The sequence below is a fragment of the Haematobia irritans genome, chromosome 1, assembly GCF_050003625.1.
Source record: "Haematobia irritans isolate KBUSLIRL chromosome 1, ASM5000362v1, whole genome shotgun sequence".
NCBI classification, from domain to species: Eukaryota; Metazoa; Arthropoda; class Insecta; order Diptera; family Muscidae; genus Haematobia; species Haematobia irritans.
Window position 1 is genome coordinate 259,518,614 of NC_134397.1, and position 23,794 is coordinate 259,542,407.

A 23,794-nucleotide genomic window follows, 5' to 3' on the forward strand; every position below is an offset into this window, starting at 1 on the left:
TCTTGATTCTCCATGAGATGTTCATTTAATTTTTTTCTAATAATTTAGCGAGAGTCGGACAAATAAGATTATGGTGTCCTTTAACAGTATTGTATTGAAAATCTCAATAATTGGTTAGGAATATTTATTTCGGACCCCTCCTATTTCTAATTGCAATAAATTTTCCAATAGTCGCCCAAATATTTTTTTTCTTAATTTTTCAATAAAATGTGTAGTTTTCATCTTACCTGGATACGAGACATTATACATATCTAACGCCTGTAGAATTAATGTAAATGATTTCTGCAAAGAAACAAAAATAGTGAACACATTAGTATTGTATGTAAATGAACTAAACAAACGAAGAAAAAGGTGGGTTAACTTAACAGTTCTTCAAAACAAAAAAAAAGGCCAGCCTGAAGCCTTTCCAAACAAGGTTACTTTAAGGTTAAATTATTTTGTCAATTTGTTTAAAGTTGCCTTTTTATTTTTCTCTCTTCTCGCTTGACAAAAGGCATTTTGAAGACATTTACATGGTTTGAAGCATTTCAACAGTAGCTTGTAATGTTGATTGTTTGTTTTGTTTTTTTTTTTTTTTTGCTGTTAATGGACACATTTTCCTTCAGCTATTTGGAAAATTAGCCATCCTCACAAAGATTGCAATTGAAACATGGTGAATACATAAATGTAGGAGGAGAACTAAAGGTTAACTAAAATAACAACATACAATATCCTTCGAAAGCCAAGAAAACACTAAAGACAGGGAGTCTAATTGTATTGAAAGTTACATAGGTTGCCGTTAAGTTCTTTTGTTCGTGCAATTGGTGTAATAGCGAATGGTGATGATGATGGTAATTGTTTTCTATTCTTTTGGAAATGAAACATAAACTCTTTACAAATTACATTTCAATGAATTCTTAGACATATGAACTTTGAAACTGTAGGAAGGAGTAAGTCAATGTAGAAGTCGAAAATTCTACAATCATAAGTTGTACAAATTTTTATATCTGAAAATGAGGTTGTGACATTTCGAAATAGCAGTATTCCCTTTAGTTTGGCCTACATTCTTATTTTTGTCGTAACACCATAGAAACTAAACCATTAAAGATATGCTAATAAATACGTATATACAGTAAAGGTATGTAAAATAGCGTTTTAAACGCCTATCATAGATAAAATAAACTCAGAAGGACAAATTTCTTTAAATAATAAAAAAAAAAATAAATAAATAAGTAAACTAAGTTTATAATATTAATAAGACAAATTTTATTAAACTAAAGCATTTTTGATATAAAGATAGAATTTTTTTTTTAATTAACTGAGACTTGTTTCATTGGGTGAAGGTTAGGTTAGGTATACTGGCAGCCCGATATTTTAGGCTCACTTAGACTATTCGGTTCATTGTGGCAATCTTGGTGAACTTCTCGGTTATCAATTAAAGCTGCTCGATTTTATGTTTAACTTAATGACAAGGTATCACATTTTTTTTTTAATTTTTGTTTTAAAATTTCATTCTGTGGATTTTTAGACTGATAGGTTTCCCAGCAAAAAAATTAGGAAGTTTTCTAAAGGCATAATTTTAAAAGAACTTCCTCCCAGAGATGTTCTTTAGTTTAACTACAGAGGAAGTACTTTTGATTCAATTTTTTTAAACTCGCTTTTTTATATTTTTAAGTGGTAATTTTAACTTTTTTTCGTTTCAAATAGATAGAACAAGTATATACGGCCGTAAGTTCGGCCAGGCCGAAACTTATGTACCCTCCACCATGGATTGCGTAGAAACTTCTACTGAAGACTGTCATCCACAATCGAATTACTTGGGTTGCGATAACACTTGCCGATGGCAAGGTATCTTAAAACTTCCTAACACCGAAATATATACCACATAGTCCATACGTGGTATATATTTAACTAAAAAGGCAGATGAAATACGTATATAATTAAGTTTAAAGTTTCTATAGAAATAACATTTTGACAACATTTTCTATAGAAGTAAAATATGGAAAAAATTTTCTATAGAAATAAAATTTGGAAAAAATTTTCTATAGGAATAAAATTTTGACAAAATTTTCTATAGAAATAAAATTTTGACAAAATTTTCTATAGAAATAAAATTTGTGAAAAAAAAAAATTCTATAGAAATAAAATTTTGACAATATTTTCTATAGAAAAAAATCTTGACAAAATTTTCTATAGAAATAACATTTTGACAATGTTTTCTATAAAAATAACATTTTTACAATGTTTTCTATAAAAATAAAATTTTGGTAGATTATTTTTGGATCGAGTGGCAACCATGATTATGAACCGATATGGACTATTTGTTGTGTGATTGGGGATCGGCTATATATAACTATAGTCCGCTACGGACCAATTTTGGCATGGTTATTAGCGGCCTTATACTAACACCACGTTGCAAATTTAAACCGGATCGAATGAATTTTGCTCCTCCAAGAGGCTCCGGAGATCAAATCTGGGGAACGGTTTATATGGGGTGTTTCTTGCGTGTTTCTTAGAGACCACATTCTAACAATATGTTCCAAATTTCAACCGGATCTGATGAATTTTGCTCCTCCAAGAGGCTCCGGAGGACAAATCTGGGGATCGATTTATATGGGGGCTATATATAATTATGGACCGATATGGACCAATTCTTGCGTGGTTGTTAGAGACCATATACTAACACCACGTACCAAATTTCAACTAGATCGGATGAATTTTGCTCCTCTTAGAAGCTCCGGAGGTCAAATCTGGGGATCGATTTATATGGGGGCTATATATAACTATGGGCCGATGTGGACCAATTTTGGCATGGTTGTTAGAGACAATATACTTACACCACTTACCAAAATTTCAATCGGATCGTATAACTTTTGCTCCTCTAAGAGGCTCCGGAGGTCAAATCTGGGGATCGGTTTATATGGGGGCTATATATAATTATGGGCCGATGGGGACCAATTTTTGCATGGTTGTTAGAGACCATATACTAACACCATGAACCAATTTTTAGCCGGATCGGATGAAATTTGCTTCTCTTAGAGCAATCGCAAGCCAAATTTGGGGTTCGTTTATATGGGGGCTATACGTAAAAGTGGACCGATATGGCCCCATTTGCAATACCATCCGACCTACATCAATAACAATTAGTTGTGCCAAGTTTCAAGGCGATAGGTTGTTTCGTTCGGAAGTTAGCGTGATTTCAACAGACGGTCGGAAGGACGGACGAACGGACATGCTCAGATCGACTCAGAATTTCACCACGACCCAGAATATATATACCTTATCTGGAAAAAGTGCGAATTTTTTTTAAATTCTTTGGAGTCAATCATTTAAGACAAGCGTTAGAATGCATAAAATATCATAAAAATTTTTTGTTTAGCAAAATATGACACATATTTTTAACATCCAAAACACTGAATTCGGATCACACCTTTAGAAGTGATGTAAATTCAGTGCAACGGCAGTTGAAATTGTGGACATTCATTCTATGACAAACCCGTGTTAAATTCATCGCTTCTGCGCCAATTTCGCACCACTTCCGGATTCAAAAATAACATTTTCACTGCTTTTTTGGCGATGCTTTGTTTGCTGGGTTATTAATATAGGGTGATTTTTTCTTTTTGAAAACAATGGTTAAAAAAGCTGACGCACGTTTTGTTTCACTGTAAAATATCTTCACAAACGAACAGCGCATGCAAATTTTTGATTTTTATTATTAAAATCCCGTTGGTCGAATATCCACTTTTCAAAGTTTTTTGGATATTTGCAAAAATTAGTTGAAATTTGGCAAACGTGGGTTTTTCGAAAAAGTTGAGAAAATTTTAATTTTTTAAGTTTTATCTTATTTCTTTATAAGGAAATCTGATATACTGAAATAGCATCACATCCGAAGAACTAATACGAAACCAGTGCAGCGGATTGCTTCGGAGACAATTTCGCACCATTTCCGGGCCCAAACTAATAGAACTACTGTACTATCTATTCAAATAAAGAGTTCATGTACTTTTCTTAATTTTACACTGAAAAAAAAAATATTGTCTTGAAGCCAAAGAATGAAATCATCTTTAAATTTGTTTGATCTTTTGCATCTTAACTACAAAGCACACATGCTTTTAAGAATAGTAGACTTTTTTCAACATTTTATTTTAAAGACATTTTTACTTGAAATAAAGTATAATTTCTACTTGTAGTCGAGTTCGAATTTGGAAATTTAAGTTGTCGTTAAAATGATTTCAAAGAACTCCAATAGCATATGAAGAAAACAGCTGAAAAATGAATCAAGTACGCAAAACTTAAATTTAAAAGAAAGCTGTGTCTTACTGATTTTTTTCTTAATTGTAGTTATTTTTTTCTTCTATGCGAGTTAATTGCATTTAAAAAAAGTACACTAGGACATTAAATTTTACTGGTTTCAAATACGCTGGAGTACAATTTAGTTCAATACGTGGAGTACAATTTAGTTCATTTTTCACACAAAGTAATTCATTCTTGCTATAAAACAGTTTACTTTTTTTTCTGTGTACCATCTGTGAGGTAATAAAATTTATTTCGCCATATGAATTTATAGATATTTGTGTTTGAAATATCATCATTAGTATTTATTAGCCATGCTACTTGTAAGATATTACATAAATTGCTATAATAAAAAAAGTTTAATGAGTTTATTTTATTACTAGCCATTTAACTTTAAAGGGTCTCTATCTCTATCTTACCAACTCCCCTCACTTCAATGCAAGCATCCTTATATCATATTTAAATCATCTAAATGGGGCGTTCTTCTCTTTTCCCAAAATCTGTTAAAATGCTGCCGACATATGTAACATGTACGATGACATAAACTATCCGAAAGGCAAAAAGCAATTTTATGAGCTCAACTTGGCGCTTAAAAAAAATCCCTAGGAAAAATCCGAACTCAATACCAAAAAACGATGAAAATCCCATAGATTGAAATCTAGGCAAAAAAAAAAAACAGAAACACCGATCCACTAGTAGTTATGTGTAAGTTTCCTGGCTTCCAGCTGGGCTAACGTCTTTCAAACTATAATTGCTTTAAAGGCTTTTGTTAGTACCTACAGTGATTACCAGGCACGAGATATGTTTACAGCTATAGTGATGGAAAAAAGAGCAGAGAAGAAGAAGAAAAAAAAAAGGTTAGGGTACAAAAAAAGATTGAAACTATTTAAAAGTCAAACAGCAAAGAGGACCTTATAACTCAAGCAACCAATGTGTTACGGCAGCCAAAAGCGTGGAAAAAAAATCTACGATTTATCATACAGTGTTGGTTGAATCATGTTTCCACACCACGAATGGTCATAAATCTATTGTCTATCGGTGGATAGATGGCTGGTATATTGTACAACTTAGCTGATTGAGGGGGAAAAAAGACAGATTCGAAAAAACGGACTGAAAGAAAATCTCATCGCAGGAAAGGAACTTTAAATGATCGAAATATAAAAAATTCATATATGATACAGTAAAAATAGTTGTCTAACTTAATACCCTACATTACGAAGAAATCAATTGATTTTATTTGAAATAAAAAACAAAAAATATTTAAATTATTGAATTTCATTGTTGAACTGAGCATGAATTTTAGGAGAATACAAAGTAGGCAGAAAATTCGATATTTCCCACACATGACAACATCGATTATAATTTTTCGTCTATTCTCACTAATAACTCCCTTCAATAAAATAATCGTGTAGGGTATAATATATATTTCCCTGTCCTATATTATTAACTCAAATTACTTTGTCTGCATCCATATCTAACATTCTGTCTGTTTGCATGGCTTGTGGATACGGATGTTTCCCCAGATTAGATTAGATTCTTTACAGGAAAATTTAATTGGATTTAAGCACTCACCATAAAAAGGCGAAAAGTAAAAATGTTCTTTTTGTTTTGGGAGGAAAGTTTCCTTTCTCTTTAGTTTTTCCCAAACACCCTCCAAAACCCATGGAGAAAATCTTCATTAGTTGTTGCTATTCGGATTCGTTTCTATTGTAGTTTTCACCATACCTAAGACCATGTTAAATGAAAATTGATAAAGCATAAAATTGCAATAAACTGACATTTAAATTAAAACTCATTTAAAATTATCAGACTTGTGTGGATTGTTGTTAGAGTGCTATACATATTGCATTACTTGATTTTTGTCTCACGACAATTTGGTTTTGTGTGTTCTCCAAAGAACATTTTAATTGGTTAAATTTGAAATGGTTTCACAAACGAATTTTTGAAGTAATTTTAATTTTATGGATATTAAATGAGGCTAATCCTATTCGTCACTTGAGACATTTTGTAATGGAATGCCGGAAAACAAAGAAGAAGGAAGGTTACTAGCACCAACAGTGTATAAGAAGATTTAAGGTTGACAAAAGAGAGTGTAAGAATCAGTTCTTTAGCTTTGTTAATGATAAATAAACTAAGCTTCTCATAACTTTTATAGATACTCTTTGTATATCTCTATCTATCCATCTATTTAATTTATTATATTTGGTCATAAATGTTTTCAATATTTGCAATATCGTTTCGTTTATTTTTGCAAATCATTCAAAGTACTTCAAAGAATATTCCGTTACCTTATTTCCCATCCATTCAATCAATCGAAAGAAATCTTAACTATTAATGTACCACATTACGATAAACCCACCAAGATACGAAAAAATATTTTTTCATTTCAAAAAATCGTTCAAACAATCATAAACACTTCAAAACCTACACATTTGAACTACATTTTATGACTATTAATGACATAAACAATGGCTGTTTGAATGGTATCTCTTTAAGACATATGTCCAAGTGCTTGAAGATGGACAAAACAGCATAACAATAGAAATTCCCATGGCAAAAAGAAGTGTAGGAAGCCAAGTGAGTAGAGTGAATATAAGTTAGAAATAGGAGAATAAATATTTCAAAAAATGTATTTCATACAAAAGTGTACATCGTTATTCTCCATATAATATTAAAAAAAAAACTACCAAATAAAAAAATTTTATTTTGTCAAAATTTTATTTCTATAGAAAATTTTGTAAAAATTTTATTTTATAGAAAATTGTGTACATTTTTTTATAGAAAATTGTGTAAATTTTTTTATAGAAAATTTTGTCAAAATTTTATTTTTATAGAAAATTGTGTCAAAATTTTATTTTATTGTTCGACTGTTCACCACTTAGGTGAATTCTAACAAATTAGCTTTCTAAAAATAAATTTCGTGTTGTTGCATTACTATGTAACAAAACGAAATAAAAATAAGATTAAGGGACTTGTAAGTTATATGAAAAGATGATGTACAGTGGGAGAAAAGATGATTCAATTTGTAAGAGGAAATTTCCCAAATGTTTTCTCCATAAGGAGTTAGCATAAAGGGCCCAAAATTGAGTTATCTCTCCCAGCCAGATCTATACTAAAGGCTGTGGAAAGGTTCATTCGCCCGAACCGAAACATGTACAGTCCAGGCGTGTATAGATTTGTATCTGGCGTTTTCTTTTCAATGGCTCTATTAACCATGTTCCTTAATCTATATCTGTCCATAAAGCTCGAATAATAATTGTATAATTAGATATAATGCATTTGGACGTCAATTGCCTGTTTCGGTATCAGGCTAACATGTAATATAATAAGCAACGATGAGCCCGTCGTAAAACTAGGAAAAACACGACTAATGTACGCGTTAGAATTGTTGTTGTATCCTGGAAACCAGTTTCTGTTAATTGTCATATGTTGTAGTTGACTGTAGAAACAATAAGCATTGTTCGACTGTTCACCACTTAGGTGAATTCTAACAAATTAGCTTTCTAAAAATAAATTTCGTGTTGTTGCATTACTATGTAACAAAACGAAATAAAAATAAGATTAAGGGACTTGTAAGTTATATGAAAAGATGATGTACAGTGGGAGAAAAGATGATTCAATTTGTAAGAGGAAATTTCCCAAATGTTTTCTCCATAAGGAGTTAGCATAAAGGGCCCAAAATTAAGTTATCTCTCCCAGCCAGATCTATACTAAAGGCTGTGGAAAGGTTCATTCGCCCGAACCGAAACATGTACAGTCCAGGCGTGTATAGATTTGTATCTGGCGTTTTCTTTTCAATGGCTCTATTAACCATGTTCCTTAATCTATATCTGTCCATAAAGCTCGAATAATAATTGTATAATTAGATATAATGCATTTGGACGTCAATTGCCTGTTTCGGTATCAGGCTAACATGTAATATAATGTTATCAAAATGTTATTTTTATGGAAATTTTATCAAAATTTTGAAATAACTATATTTCTGTAGAAAATTTTGTCAAATCTTTATTTCTATAGAAAATTTTGTAAAAATTTACTTTTATTTTTATATAAAATTTTATCAATGCGTTACTTCTATAGAAAAATTTGTCAAAATGTTCTTTCTATACGAAATTTCATCAAAATTTTATTTTTCTAGGAAATTTTATTTTTATATAAAATTTTGTCAAAATTTTATTTTTATAGAAAATTTTGTGAAATTAAATCGGTTTTTCTATAGAAAACTTTGTCAAAATTTACTTTCTGTTGAAAATTTTATCGACATTTTATTTCTATAAAAAAATTTTTCAAAATTTTATTTTATAGAAAATTTTATCAATTTTTGTTTGAAAAATTTATCAAAATTTTATTTGTAGTAAAAAATTTTTTAAAATTTTATTTTTATAGAGAATTTTATCAAAAGTTTATTTTTTAGAAAATTGTCAAAATTGTCAAATTCTGTAGAAAATATTGTCAAATCGTTATTTATATAGAAAACTTTGTCAAATTTTACTTTCTGGTGAAAAATTTGTCAAAATTTATTTTATAAAAAATTTTGTCAAAAAATTTTTTTTGCAAATGTTATCAAAATGTTATTTTTATAGAAAATGCAATGCAAAATGTAATTTTTTTAGAAAATTTTGTCAAAATTTTATTTTTATAGAAAATTTTATCAAAAATATATTTTTATAGAAATTTTTATCAAACATTTATTTTTATAGACAATTGTCGAAATTTTAGTTTTATAGAAAATGTTGTCAACTTTTTGTATTTTTAGAAAATTTTGTCGACATTTTCTATTAAAAAATTTGTCAAAATTTTAGTTTTTTGAATATTTTATCAAAATTTTTTTTTTATAGAACATTTTTCAAAATTTTATTATTATAGAAAATGTTGTCAACATTTTATATTTTTAGAAAATTTTATAAAAATTTTATATTTACAGAAAATTTTGTCAAAATTTTATTTTTATAGAAAATTTTGTCAAAAATTTAGTTTTTGTCAAATCGTTATTTCAATAGAAATTTTTTTCAAAATTTACCTTCTGTTGAAATTTTTTTTGACATTTTATTTCTATAAAAATTTTTGTCAATATTTTATTTTATAGAAAATTTTGTCAAAATTTTATTTTTAATGATTTTTTTTAATTTTATTTTTATAGAAAATTTTATCAAAAATATATTTTTATAGAAATTTTTATCAAACATTTATTTTTATAGACAATTGTCGAAATTTTAGTTTTATAGAAAATGTTGTCAACTTTTTGTATTTTTAGAAAATTTTGTCAAAATTTTATTTCTATAGAAAATTTTATCAATATTTTTTTTCTAGGAAATTTTATCAAAATTTAATTTTTATATAAATTTTTGTCAAATCGTTATTTCTGTAGAAAATTTTATCAAATCGTTATTTCTATAGAAAATTTTGTCAAAATTGAAATTTTATGGACATTTTATTTCTATAAAAAAATTTTTCAAAATTTTATTTTATAGAAAATTTTATCAAAATTTTATTTGTAGTGAAATTTTTTTTTAAATTTTATTTTTGCAGAAAATTTTATCAAAAATTTATTTTTTAGAAAATTGTCATAATTTTATTTTTATAGCAAATGTTGTCAACTTTTTGTATTTTTAGAAAATTTAGTTAATATTTTATTTTTACAGAAAAGTTTATCAAAATTTTATTTTTATAAAAAATGTCGTCAAAATTTTATTTTTATATAAAATTTTGTCAAATCGTTAGTTCTGTAGAAAATTTTGTTATAGAAAACTTTGACAAATTTTACTTTCTGGTGAAAAATTTGTCAACATTTTATTTTATAGAAAATGTTGTCAAAAAAAATTCTTTTTTTGTTATTTTTATAGAAAATTTTTTCAAAATGTTATTTTTATAGAAATTTTTTTCAAAATTCAAAAATTTTTTCAAAAAAAAAAAGTTTTTATAGAAATTTTTTCAACATTCTATATTTTTAGAAATTTTTGTAAAAATTTTATATTTATAGAAAATTTCAAAGTATTATTTTTATAGAATATTTTGTCAAAATTTTATTTTTAAATTTTCAACATTTAATTTTTATAGAAAATTATGCCAAAATTTTATTTTTGTAGAACTTTTAATAAAAATTTTATTTTTATAGAAAATTTTGAAAAAAATTTCTTTTTATAGAAAATTTCGTCAAAATTTTCTTTTTATAGAACATTTAGTCAAAATTTTCTTTTTATAGAAAAATTTGTCAACATTTTATTTCTATAGAAAAAATTGTCAAAATTTTATTTCTATAGATTTTTTTTTTAGAACAATTTTCGTTTTATAGAAAAATTTGTCAAAATTTGATTTGTATAGAAAATCGCCAGTTATATTTGTGATCGGATCAATATTGGCACATATGATATATATCCATCTATGGGTGTAATGACGATAGTTGTGATAAACACATATTTATAGAAATTAATCAATAAAATAAATCGAAAGTACTCTATCTAATAAAACAAGCTTTTCCTAGTACAATATAAATTACATGTTGAATATTTCGGTTTGGTTCACACTTTTTGTAATTAATTAATATAACCATTTGGCCTTTAATTTACACCCATGTCAACAGCGAGACTGTCATTAAATAACTCAATCATAAATTTCCAATTAAAATTACATGTTAATTAATAAGTGTATCAACATACGTCTGTAGCCGATAGAAAATGAAACTTATTTATACAGTTGTCGACTATGAGAAAAAAATAAATGCAATGTCTCATAAAAATGTCATTCATAAATTTATAAAACAAAATATTTTAATAGCAATAAAATGCAAAAGAGGCAACAATTTTTTGATAAAATCTTACTGGTTTTACCATGAAATTTTAATAACTTTTAAGTAATTAATAAGATTGTTGAATCTAACATTCAATAAACAACTGTCATCACCACCCCTCTTTACTTTGTGATGGTCTATTAACATTTTTTAAATTGGATTTCCATACTCAAATGATTGCGTATGGCGGATTTATCTTTGATGATTCGGGCTTCTTCGATTAATAGAGTAAAAAATTTCAAATGTTCATAAATATATGTGAATGAATAGACATTAATGCTAATTTAGAGCCATAACTCCTAGCTTATATCGAATCAGCGATCACACAATCATAAAATAATGTGTGTGATTAGCTTAAACCAATGATAATGAGACGCTAAGAAAATTAACATAAAACATGGCTCTTTAGAAAATCATAAATCACTTAAATCTCCCCCCCAAAAAATGGTGAATCAGTAAAAATAGTTTTTGATTGGCTGTTTAGCAAATGTCGATATTATCAACAACTTTGTTGAGTTCTCATGTTTGATATAATCATCTGAGGTAATCTTTGAAATTTGTCAACTTAAGTTTTTATTTTGACTGCATTAAGAGGAATTTTATGGGAATTTTGTCATTTGGCTAACGATGAAATCATTGATTAATTTATATAAATTAATTTTCAAAATTTTGTGTGAATTTGAAAATAGCTAGCTACCAATTAAAGAAGGTACAAAAAATCTGCTAAAGAAAATAATGCAAATTTGAATGTGATTTTTATAGAAGGTATTTGAAGTAGACGTTTTTATAGAATTATTTTATTTTTCAGACGAATATTTTCCAGCAATACTTTCAAATTTAATGTATGTCATAACCTGTAATTTTTTACGGAAAATCACATATTTATGATAAAAAAAAACCTTTTGGCTTAAATTATTGATGTCCCTTTCATTTTTTTTATTGTTTGCTTTATGTTTTGTGGTTCAACACAATTTAATGTCGAAAAAAAAATCATAAATAATTCACATCGTCACTTCACTTCTATCAAACTATTGAAGAAGTTACCGCTTACATTTTGCAAGTGTCCTCATGTCAATGACCATAAACCACTTAAACTGTGTTTTTATATATTGCTTGTATTGTATTTTAAAAATAAAATTCTTTAAAATATTTTCCTACACTGAAAAGCTATAAAGAGTTTGAGTGGTTTAAGACTTACAAATTATTGATAATTAAAAATTGTGCTTGTGAAGCAGTAACCCAGCAAAGAAAGCGTTACCAACAGCCGTTGCACTAAATTTGAATCACTTCGTAAGGTGTGATTCGATGTGAATTAATAAATAGTTTTTGTATTTTTTATGATTTTTAATGCATTTTATAAAGAATAAAGAATAAAGAAAACATGTTTACTTTGAAGTATATCTTATAATTCACGTACAAATGCCAGCTTGGCTAAATTTTAATGAAATTTTCTTTGTATGTATGTGTGTGTGAAAATAAAATTTTGCTACAATTACTTTGGCTATTTAGACTCTGTCAAAACTATATCTTGTATATTGATATACTAAAATAAAAAATAAATTGCTACAATCACTTTTTTTCTATCATTTAGACATCTACTATATATTTGTTTTTATTATGCAACTTAAAGCAAATATAATTTATTTGAGCGTACAAATCTAATGAAATGTTCTACTTAACTGTATATGACTGAGAACAGACTCATTACAAGGTGTGTACCAATAGAAAAAAAATTGAATTTGCATAACTGCCATGATTCTAATAGAAAAGGCCAGACAATCAGGCAAACTTTGTTAAGGCAATAATATGAAATGTTTTACACAATTCAAAGCGACCATACAATAACTCAAAAATGTAAGTAAAAAAAACAAAGAATAGCTTGGAGACATAAACATAATATGACCACATTTGTAATGAACCACATCATAGAACCACACCAATGAAATGCTAATGAGTAAATCTGAAAACTCAAGGCATGTAGGCGTTAGAACTAAGAGTTAAAATTTTCCCATAGATTGTATGTGGAATTTTTAAAACTTAATTTCAAGAATTTTTTTGAAAGCAATGACACATTACATGAAAAGAGCAAAGTGAAAAAAACACAAGGTTCCGATAACTATTGTTTATTTTGGGGGGAACGGGGCATCTTTAAAGCACATTCTCCCATAAAGAGAGAAGATATAAACATAATCCTTTGTATGGACAATTTTTTCGAGAGTCTTTGTACAACAACAAAACTTGAACATAATTGCATTTAAGCCAAAGTTAATCTTTTGGTTCGATCTTGATTAAAATACCACCATGCCAATTCTGATTTTTCCCCTTACGCTTCTTTAAAGGACGCTATGCTATCTATGTACGGCGGCATAAACAGAAATTACAAAAATATTCCTAAAGAATACCATGATGCACTTCAGACGAGACGCATGTACCCACCAAACGAAAGCAAAAGAACACAAACGTTTGTGGCCTACTGTAAAAAAAAGCAGAAAACAGAATCAAGTTAAATTTTTACAAAGTCATTTTATTGGTAACACCTACCGGTTGAGCATTGAAGTTTTTGTGTGGTATGGCGGTCCGACAAAAAAGACACAAAAAATCCATACAAAAAAGAATTTCAGTTAATGATCAAAATAAAAAAAAAACAAGCACACACACTTGAGAGTTTAACAACAAGTTACCCAGAAAGTGACCACTGTAAGCAAACAAATCTGACAGGCAAAGAAAAACGAAAACTTGGTAAAAAATATCAAAAAACCAGAACGTCAATCGAAAATATTCAGTGAATACGAGAGGAAAATGAGTACATACTGGAGTTTTTGTTTCAAGTATTTCGTCACAAGAAATTAAACCGTACAAATGGAACACCAGCAAGAATAAATAACAAAAATATAAACTTTAAGTATCTCCCGAAATACTGAAATAATAAAAAAAGATTTTGAAGAAACGAGTGCGAAATGAAAAGTTTTTTTGTTATTGTGATTTTAAAATATAAATATTTGTAAACTAAATAATAATTTAAACAAGTATATACAGCCGAAAGTTCGGCCAGGCCGAATCTTATGTACCTTCCACCATGGATTGCATAGAAACTTCTAATAAATACGGTCATCCACAATTAAATTACTTGAGTTGCGGCCGATGGCAAGGTATCTTAAAACTTCTTAACGTCATCTGCTAAATTGTAAGTTAGTCCATGCGGGATATATAGTAGACAAAAGAAAGGTCGATTAAATACGTATATATTCAGATCTTGACCGGTATATATAGGGAAGAAATAATTACGAACCGATATAAACTTTTGTGCGGTAATTATAGAGCCAGAATTGAAATATGGGGGTCGGTTTATATGGGTGCTATGTACAATTATCAACATGAGTCTATCAAAAATGGCAGATTTTGTACCAAAAATCTACCAAACAGATTGTTAGAATTCTTGATGTTTTGGAGGATTTTGCACCTCTCCAACTACGAGTTGCTTTATAAATTTTCTATAGAAACAACATTTTGACAAAATTTTCTACAGAAATAAAATTCTGACAAAATTTTCAATAGAAATAAAATTTTGACAAAATTTTGTATAGAAATAAAATTTTGACAACATTTTCTATAGAAGTTATGTTTTGACAAAATTTCGTAAAGGCATAAAATGTTGACAAAATTTTCTATAGAAAAAAATTTTGCACAAAATTTTCTATAGAAAAAAATTTTGCACAAAATTTTCTATAGAAATAAAATTTTGGACAAAATTTTGTATAGAAATAAAATTTCGACAAAATTTTCTATACAAGTTATATTTTGACAAAATTTCGTAAAGACATAAAATGTTGACAAAATTTTCTATAGAAATAAAATTTTGACAAAATTTTCTATAGAAATAAAATTTTGACAAAATTTTCTATAGAAATATAATATTTTGACAACATTTTCTATGGCAATAAAATTTTGATAGAATATATTTGGTTCGAGCGGCAATCGTGATTTTTCTGTGATAGGGAATCGGTTTATTTGGAGGCTATATATAATATAGATCGATACGGACCAATTTTATCATGGTTGGTATCGGCGATACACTAGCGAAATGTACAAAATTTCAACCGGATCGGATGAGTGTTGCTTCTTCAAGAGGCAACGGAGATCAAATATGAGGATCGGTTTATATAAGGGATATATATATAATTATGGACCGAAATGAACCAATTCTCGCATGGCTGTTAGAGACCATACACTAACACCACGTACCAAATTTCAACTGGATCGGATGAAATTTGCTTTTCTTAGAGGCTTCGCAAGCCAAATCTTGGGATCGGTTTATATGGGGGCTGTATATAATTATGAACCGATGTGGACCAATTTTTGCATGGTTGTTAGAGACCATATACCAACACCATGTTTCAAATTTCAGCAGGATCGGATGAAATTTGCTTCTTTTAGAGGCTCCGCCAGCCAAATCTGGGGATCGGTTTATATGGGGGCTGTTTATAATTATGAAGCGATGTGGACCAACTTTTGCATGGTTGTTAGAGACCATATACTAACACCATGTACCAAATTTCAGCCGGATCGGATGAAATTTGCTTCTATGAGAGGCTCCGCAAGCCAAATCTGGGGATCGGTTTATATGGGCGCCATATATAATTATGGACCGATGTGGACCAATTTTTGCATGGATGTAAGATACCACATACCAACACCATGTACCAAATTTCTGCCGGATCGGATGAAATTTGCTTCTCTTAGGGGCTCTGCAAGCCAAATCCGGAGATCGGTTTATATGGGGGCTATATATAATTATGGACCGATGTGGACCAATTTTTGCATGGATGTAAGATACCACATACCAACACCATGTACCAAATTTCTGCCGGATCGGATGAAATTTGCTTCTCTTAGGGGCTCTGCAAGCCAAATCCGGAGATCGGTTTATATGGGGGCTGTATATAATTATGAACCGATGTGAACCAATTTTTGCATGGTTGTTAGATACCATATACCAACACCATATACCAAATTTCAGCCAGATCGGATGAAATATGCTTCTCTTAGAGGCTCCACAAGCCAAATCTGGGGATCGGTTTATATGGGGGCTATATATAATTAAGAACCGATATGGACCAATTTTTGCATGGTTGTTAGAGACCATATACCAACATCATGTACCAAATTTCTGGCGGATCGGATGAAATTTTCTTCTCTTTGAGGCTCCGCAAGCCAAATCTGGGGATCGGTTTATATGGGGGCTATATATAATTATGGACCGATGTGAACCAATTTTTGCATGGTTGTTAGATACCATATACCAACACCATATACCAAATTTCAGCCGGATCGGAAGAAATATGCTTCTGTTAGAGGCTCCACAAGCCAAATCTGAGGGTCCCTTTATATGGGGGCTATACGTAAAAGTGGACCGATATGGCCCATTTACAATACCATACGACCTACATCAATAACAACTACTTGTGCCAAGTTTCAAGTCGATAGCTTGTTTCGTTCGGAAGTTAGGGTGGTTTCAACAGACGGACGGACGGACATGCTTAGATCGACTCAGAATTTCACCACGACCCATAATGTATTCTTTATGGGGTCTTAGAGCAATATTTCGATATGTTACAAACGGATTGACAAAGTTAATATACACCCCATCCTATGGTGGAGGGTATAAGAAGAAAACACACACACAAAAAAAAATCTGATTCAATCACGAAATTAATTGTTCCAATTAATTTTTTAATTGAAATGTTTTCAATCACAGAGAGGATAGTATCATCGGTTTATATAAGGGCTATATATTATTATGGACCGATATTAACCAATTCTCCCATATACTAACACCACGTACCAAATTTCAATTGGATCGGATGAAATTTGCTTCTTTTTGAGGCTCCGCAAGCCAAATCTGGGGATGGGTTTATATGGGCGCTATATATAATTATGGACCGATGTGGACCAATTTTTGCATGGATGTTAGAGACCATATACCAACACCATGTACCAAATTTCAGCCGGAGCGGATGAAATTTGCTTCTCTTAGGGGCTCTGCAAGCCAAATCCGGGGATCGGTTTATATGGGGGCTATATATAATTATGAATCGATGTGGACCAATTTTTGCATGGTTGTTATAGACTATATACCAACACCATGTTTCAAATTTCAGCCGGATCGGATGAAATGTGCTTCTTTTAGAGGCTCCGCAAGCCAAAACTGGGGATCGGTTTATATGGGCGCTATATAATTATGGACCGATGTGGACCAATTTTGCATGGTTATTAGAGGCCATATACCAACATCATGTAACAAATTTCAGCCAGATCGGATAAATATGCTTCTCTTAGAGGCTCCGCAAGCCAAATTTCGGGTCCCGTTTATATACCATCCGACCTACATCATTAACAACTACTTGTGCCAAGTTTCAAGTCGATAGCTTGTTTCGTTCAGAAGTTAGGGTGATTTCAACAGACGGACGGACGGACATGCTTAGATCAACTCAGAATTTCACCACGACCCAGAATAGAATTATGGGGTCTTAGAGCAATATTTCGATGTGTTACAAACGGAATGACAAAGTTAATATACCCCCCATCCTATGGTGGAGGGTATAAAAAGAGAACACACACACAAAAAAATTTCTTAATTGAAATGTTTTCAATCACAGAGAGGATAGTATCAATTAAAAAATTAATTGAAAGTCAATTAACAAATTAATTGCAGGTCAGTTAAATTAATTGATCCAATTAAAAAATTAATTGATTACTATTAATTTTTGTGATTGATTTTTGTTTCAATTAAAAAATTTATTGAATCAATTAAATTTTTTATTGAATATTTTTTAAAACTCAATTAAAATTTTAATTGGAAAAATTTTCGTGAAATTTTTTTCTGTGCAAAACGAATCTTATATACCCGCCCCTATGAATTTCTTAATTGAAATGTTTTCAATCACAGAGAGGATAGTATCAATTAAAAAATTAATTGAAAGTCAATTAACAAATTAATTGCAGGTCAGTTAAATTAATTGATCCAATTAAAAAATTAATTGATTACTATTAATTTTTGTGATTGATTTTTGTTTCAATTAAAAAATTTATTGAATCAATTAAATTTTTTATTGAATATTTTTTAAAACTCAATTAAAATTTTAATTGGAAAAATTTTCGTGAAATTTTTTTCTGTGCAAAACGAATCTTATATACCCTCCCCTATGAATTTCGTACGAAATTCTACTAAAGTCTCTCTACCGAATTATTCAACATGACAACAATTTCGCAACGACTCTCGTTAAATGAACACTCCCAAGAAATAAGACCACAATATTAAAAAAATAGTGCTCATTGAACATGAACGCTATGTTCAAGTAGAAATAAAATTCTTTTTCATTCTTTTAACAGGTTTCGTTTAAAAAACAACATCTAAACGATGCTACATATAATTGATACAAATACGTTGGGTGAGGACGACACACGTGCATGCTGCAAATAAATTCCGTAAATCTGTGACATTGTAAATGTCTAATAAAGAAATTGAAAGTCATACCATTTTTTAATATCGTTGAAGAACCATAAAGGTTATTTGACGATATTTAGGAGGTTTCAACACATCCCAAAAATTATGAAAAAATTGGTTTGTATTGAAAAATCATTAATTTTTGAGAAAAAATTTTTATTTTACTTCTGCTGTTATCCGTTTGATTTCAGTTTATTTTAAATAGAACACTCGAAAAGTACAAGCCACTCTCATATTCCAAATTGCCTAATATAAGGTGATGGCACGAACGCCAATACCCGTATATTTAATACTGCAGCGTTACATATTTGAAGTCTTAACTTCAAATTTGTAAAATACAATATGATTTTGGTTTGTGGGTATGTGTAAAAGACAATTTGGTCAGTGCTTTTAGAAATATACATGGGAACACCTTAGCTTAATGTGACGGTATTTGTGACCATGAACTCAAACGTACACTGAGAAAAAAGGCATGTCCGTTTCCAAAGATTTTGTCTTTACACCAACGATTTTGGTATTGATTCCCAGCCAATGGAGTGGAGAATTGAAGTAAGGACAAATTTAATTTTAATTTTTCTCTTAAAAAAATTAATTTTTCCTATGAAGGTCGTAATTTCTATCATATTTCCATAAAATTAGCAATATGACGTTTTCTTTGAGACCCAAAAATATGAAATCCATAGTGGAAACTCTATTACCTTTGGTCCGGGTAAATTCATCGTCGTTCTATTTAGTAAATTTCTCTATTCCTATTTGTGTACTATCTTAATATGTTCAAAGGCCTTTAAAGTGTTGCTTTTCTTTCATTTCAGTCATTCGCCTCTGTATAGTCCACTTTGTTATATCTCTTAATGTTAGTGGTGGTGCTTAAGTCTCTTGGCCAAATGAAGTTTATTCGACAAGAAGAAGGCAATGTTCCCACGAAACAGGTTGCCGTTGCTGTTGCTGCTGCCGCTGTTTAACAGCAAAACTCAATGACTGACGAACGACTGTCCAAAAGAATGTCTGTCCAGCTAACAATGTGGACTTGTGTGTGTATGTGTATAGGCTACTGTTGCTGTTGTGTTGGTTTTATTGCATTGCCACAGCTATAGCAATCGAAAACTGCATCGAAATGCTCCACTCCACAAAAGCCACCGTGATAAGAGACCCTCCACTCCTTGTTCGCACAGTGTCAGTGAGTAAAGCATTGCTATTTTTTTGTGGTTGAAATACGTTGTTTTTTTGTTGTTGTAATTTCTTGCCACACCGGTCAGAGAAAAGCCCGCTATTGCCTTTGAGTTCTCTATGTATCTGTTTGGTCTTAAAACGTTTTCCTAAAAGCATTGAACGTGGATAAACTGCATTTGACTCAAACATTTTGAATTTTTGCAACTTTTTTCAGAATTGCTATTTTTCTTCAGAATGTAATGATAATGAAAAGAAACTTGATTGAAAAAAAACACAAAAACATAATAATAATCATGATATCAATTATAAAATAAAACCAAAATATGTTGGATTAGAACATTTAATAGAAAATATTTTTAATGAAATGATTCCTTCTTTCTTGATATTTGATTTTCTATTTGGCAAGAAATATGAAAGGTATATTTAATATTGGCAATTTTTTTATCGTTGTGTTTGCTTTTTATGTTCATCTTTTTAGACACTTTTCATTTAATTAGTGTCTAATTTTTAGAGCGCAATTTAAACACGATCTCCAACATGTGAACTCCCGCCAGTGGAAAACAGCTGCCAAAGCAATTTAAAAACTATAAGAAAACGTTTAAAAACAGTTGGCCTCATAACAAGCACAACGTGCAACAAGTGCAAAGCTCATTAAGTTTGGCAGGAACGAAAGAAAACACCACACACACTCACACAAATTATATATAAATTGGTAATAACAAAACGAAAGACTTAAGGCACAAACTTGCAGGCAACAGAATGAGATCTGGGACTTGAATTTGTGGATCTTTCAAAAATACACAATGAGGAAGTAGTTGTAGATCTTACAGGATAAAGAAACCACCAAAGTGAGGAAAATGTACATGGAGCATAAAATCGGGATTTTGTAGTATTATGATTGAGGTAGAAATTTAGAAATTTATTAGGAGAATGCCAAGTACTACGAAATTGTAATGAAATAATTAGATTGTTAAATAGATTGTTGGTTGAATCTTACATATGGAAAATGTCAATAACCAATAAAGGCTATAATCACTTATTCCCGGGCATTATTGAAAAATTTTACCTTAGACAAATATTTACTTCAATCTCATATTTACCCACAAAAAACTAGTATTACATGCAAATATCCATAAAATTCAAATTTTTCATTTTAATTTTTTTTTTTGGGATTTTGAAGAGCATTCACTTATGCCATGGCTTTCATTTTGACAACCCGTAGCTTAACAAAAATAATCATTAATTTAAAGGAAAACTACAAAAAAACTCCTCTATTTCTTTGAACATAATTCTTTTAGGTATTTCTTTTTCACGCCAAATAAACCTAAATACAGCGAAACAAAAAGGAAGCAACATCACCACCACACAGGGCAACCAAGTGTGGCAAGTAGGGCCATTGGACTACAGCACAAAGTAAATCTACAAGAAACGGTCATCATAAACACCAAAAATGATGGTTAAATAAAATATTCCCCAAAAAGAGACGAAGATTAAACCAAAAAACATGGATTCTTAAGCTATACAACTTGAATATGCTAACCTAAAGGTGATCTTGTTAAACACCATAAGATTTTAACATTTTTTGGTTAACCCAGGAAATGTATGTGCTTTAGGTATAACCGTGTGTGGTCAATCCATAGAAGAAGGTAACGATGAATACCGAAAAAAAATAATACATTGCCATGCAATGCTACTAAATAAATTTTATAATTTTTAATTGCCTTTGTTTTCATTGTCTGCAGGCAGATTAAAAGGTTAAAATGTAAAAAAGCCATACAATTTAAGCGTAACACAGTCATCAGTTAAATGAAAAAAAAAAACACCAAAAAAATATGAATAAGAAAGATCAGAAATTTTAAGTCATGTACTACAAGACCAAAAATAGGGGCGATACCCTATTTTCAGTTTATTATAATTTTTTTTTTGTTGAGGAGAACATTTAAACTAAATTTAGTAGGCATGCACGTTTTTTGAATAAATTAATATTCATAAAAAATATGTGAGTCATGGTAACAAATTAGGTGATACCATGAAATTGGAGTTTTTGGTGTAATCTCACTCTGAGATAATATTGTACTGAAATGACTGTCAAAATTGGCTTTTGGGTCATACTGCTACAGGACTTTCTATGGTGGCATAATGGAAGGCTGGTTTAATGGAGTTTATATCTGATTATAGAGCCTTGTGAAGTTTTTATTACGGACTATCCAAGATTACCTTAGAATAGCAATAGGCGACCGGGACTATATAGGTATTCTGACCAAAGGGGGATTTGAACCCGTGTATTATTCAGACGATTTTTTTTAATAATATTTAGTACTTACACACACAAAAATTTCACGAAAAATTTTCCAATTAAAATTTTAATTGAGTTTTAAAAAATATTCAATTAAAAATTTAATTGATTCAACAAATTTTTTAATTGAAACAAAAATCAATCACAAAAATAATAGTATCAATTATTTTTTTAATTGGATCAATTAATTTTTTAATTGACCTTCAATTAATTTTTTAATTGATACTATCATTTCTGTGATTGAAGACATTTCAATTAAAAATTAATTGGATCAACTAATTTCGTGATTGAATCAGAAAATTTTTTTTGTGTGTAGGAGTAAACTGGAATAGAAAGAATTACAAGTGCTCTATCGAGATCACTGTATAGGCTTATAGCTGAATAGTAACATTAGGATTTTGGAACTCGTTCATTGAGCTTTGGACTTTAAACCTATGATGTAACTATCAAAAGCGTGGCTACAATAGAAAGCTGATAGCAGGGTGGATGAAAAAGGAATTCCCTTTGAGATGTGGGACTTGAACCATCGGAGTATATTTATTGGAAATTTTCTATAGAAATAATATTTTGACAACATTTTCTATAAAAATAAAATTTTGACAAAATTGTCTATAGAAATAAAATTTTGGACAAAATTTTCTATAAAAATAAAATTTTGAAGAACATTTTCTATAAAAATAAAATTTTGGACAAAATTTTCTATAAAAAAATTTTTTGGACAAAATTTTCTACAGAAATAAAATTGTGGACAAAATTTTTTATAGAAATCAAATTTTGACTATATTCTCTATAGAAACAAAAATTTTGACAAAATTAGCTATAGAAATATAATTTTGACAAAATGTTATTTAGAAATAAAATTTTTGAAAAAAAGTTCTTTAGAAATAAAATTTTGGACAAAATTTTCTATAGAAATAAAATTTTGGACAAAATTTTCTATAGAAAAAAAATTTTGACAAAATTTTCTATAGAAATAAAATTTTGACAAAATTTTCTATAGAAATAAAATTTTGACAAAATTTTCTATCAAAATAAAATTTTGACAAAATTTTCTATAGAAATAAAATTTTCACAAAATTTTCTATAGAAATACAATTTTGGACAAAATTTTCTATAGAAAAAAATTTTGAAATAAATTTTTTATAGAAATAAAATTGTGCACAAAATTTTCTATAGAAATAAAATTTGAAAAAAATTATCTATAGAAATAATTTTGTCAAAATTTTATTTTAAAATAAAATTTTGGATAAAATTTTCTATAGAAATAAACTTTTGGACAAAAGTTTCTATAGAAATAAAATTTTGTAAAAATTGTATTTCTAAATAATATTTTGGACAAAATTCTCTATAGAAATAAAATTTTTGACAAAATTTTCTATAGAAATAAAATTTTGGACAACATTTTCTTTTGAAATAAAATTTTTGACAAAATTTTCTTTAGAAATAAAATTTTGGACAAAATTTTCTATAGAAAAAAACTTTTTTCCAATTGATGAATTGTTGATTGAAACGAGCTCGAGGTCTGTATTTTTTAATTTATTTTTTTATTCAATATTTCGCCTTTTAATTGAAAGACTTCATCGGGAAAATTATTCTGAATGTACAAAAAGAAAAGAAAATATATACAAAAACATTGAAATACGTACAAAATGTTTCAATGCTTTTGTATATATTTTCTTTTCTTTTTGTACACTCAGAATAATTTTCCCGATGAAGTCTTTCAATGAAAAGACGAAATATTGAATAAAAAAATAAATTAAAAAAT

General features: G+C 29.1%; 1 protein-coding gene across 2 annotated transcripts in view; it reads right to left on the reverse strand.

Annotated features, from left to right (window-relative positions):
- The window catches only part of LOC142221208 (protein serrate-like), a 100,249-nt gene that overhangs the window by 43,075 nt on the left and 33,380 nt on the right, over positions 1–23,794 (reverse strand). For both annotated transcript variants that reach the window (XM_075290836.1, XM_075290825.1), the window contains exon 5: positions 228–282. In XM_075290836.1, the coding sequence (XP_075146951.1) occupies positions 228–282 (55 nt within the window). The remainder of the gene's footprint in view (positions 1–227; positions 283–23,794) is intronic.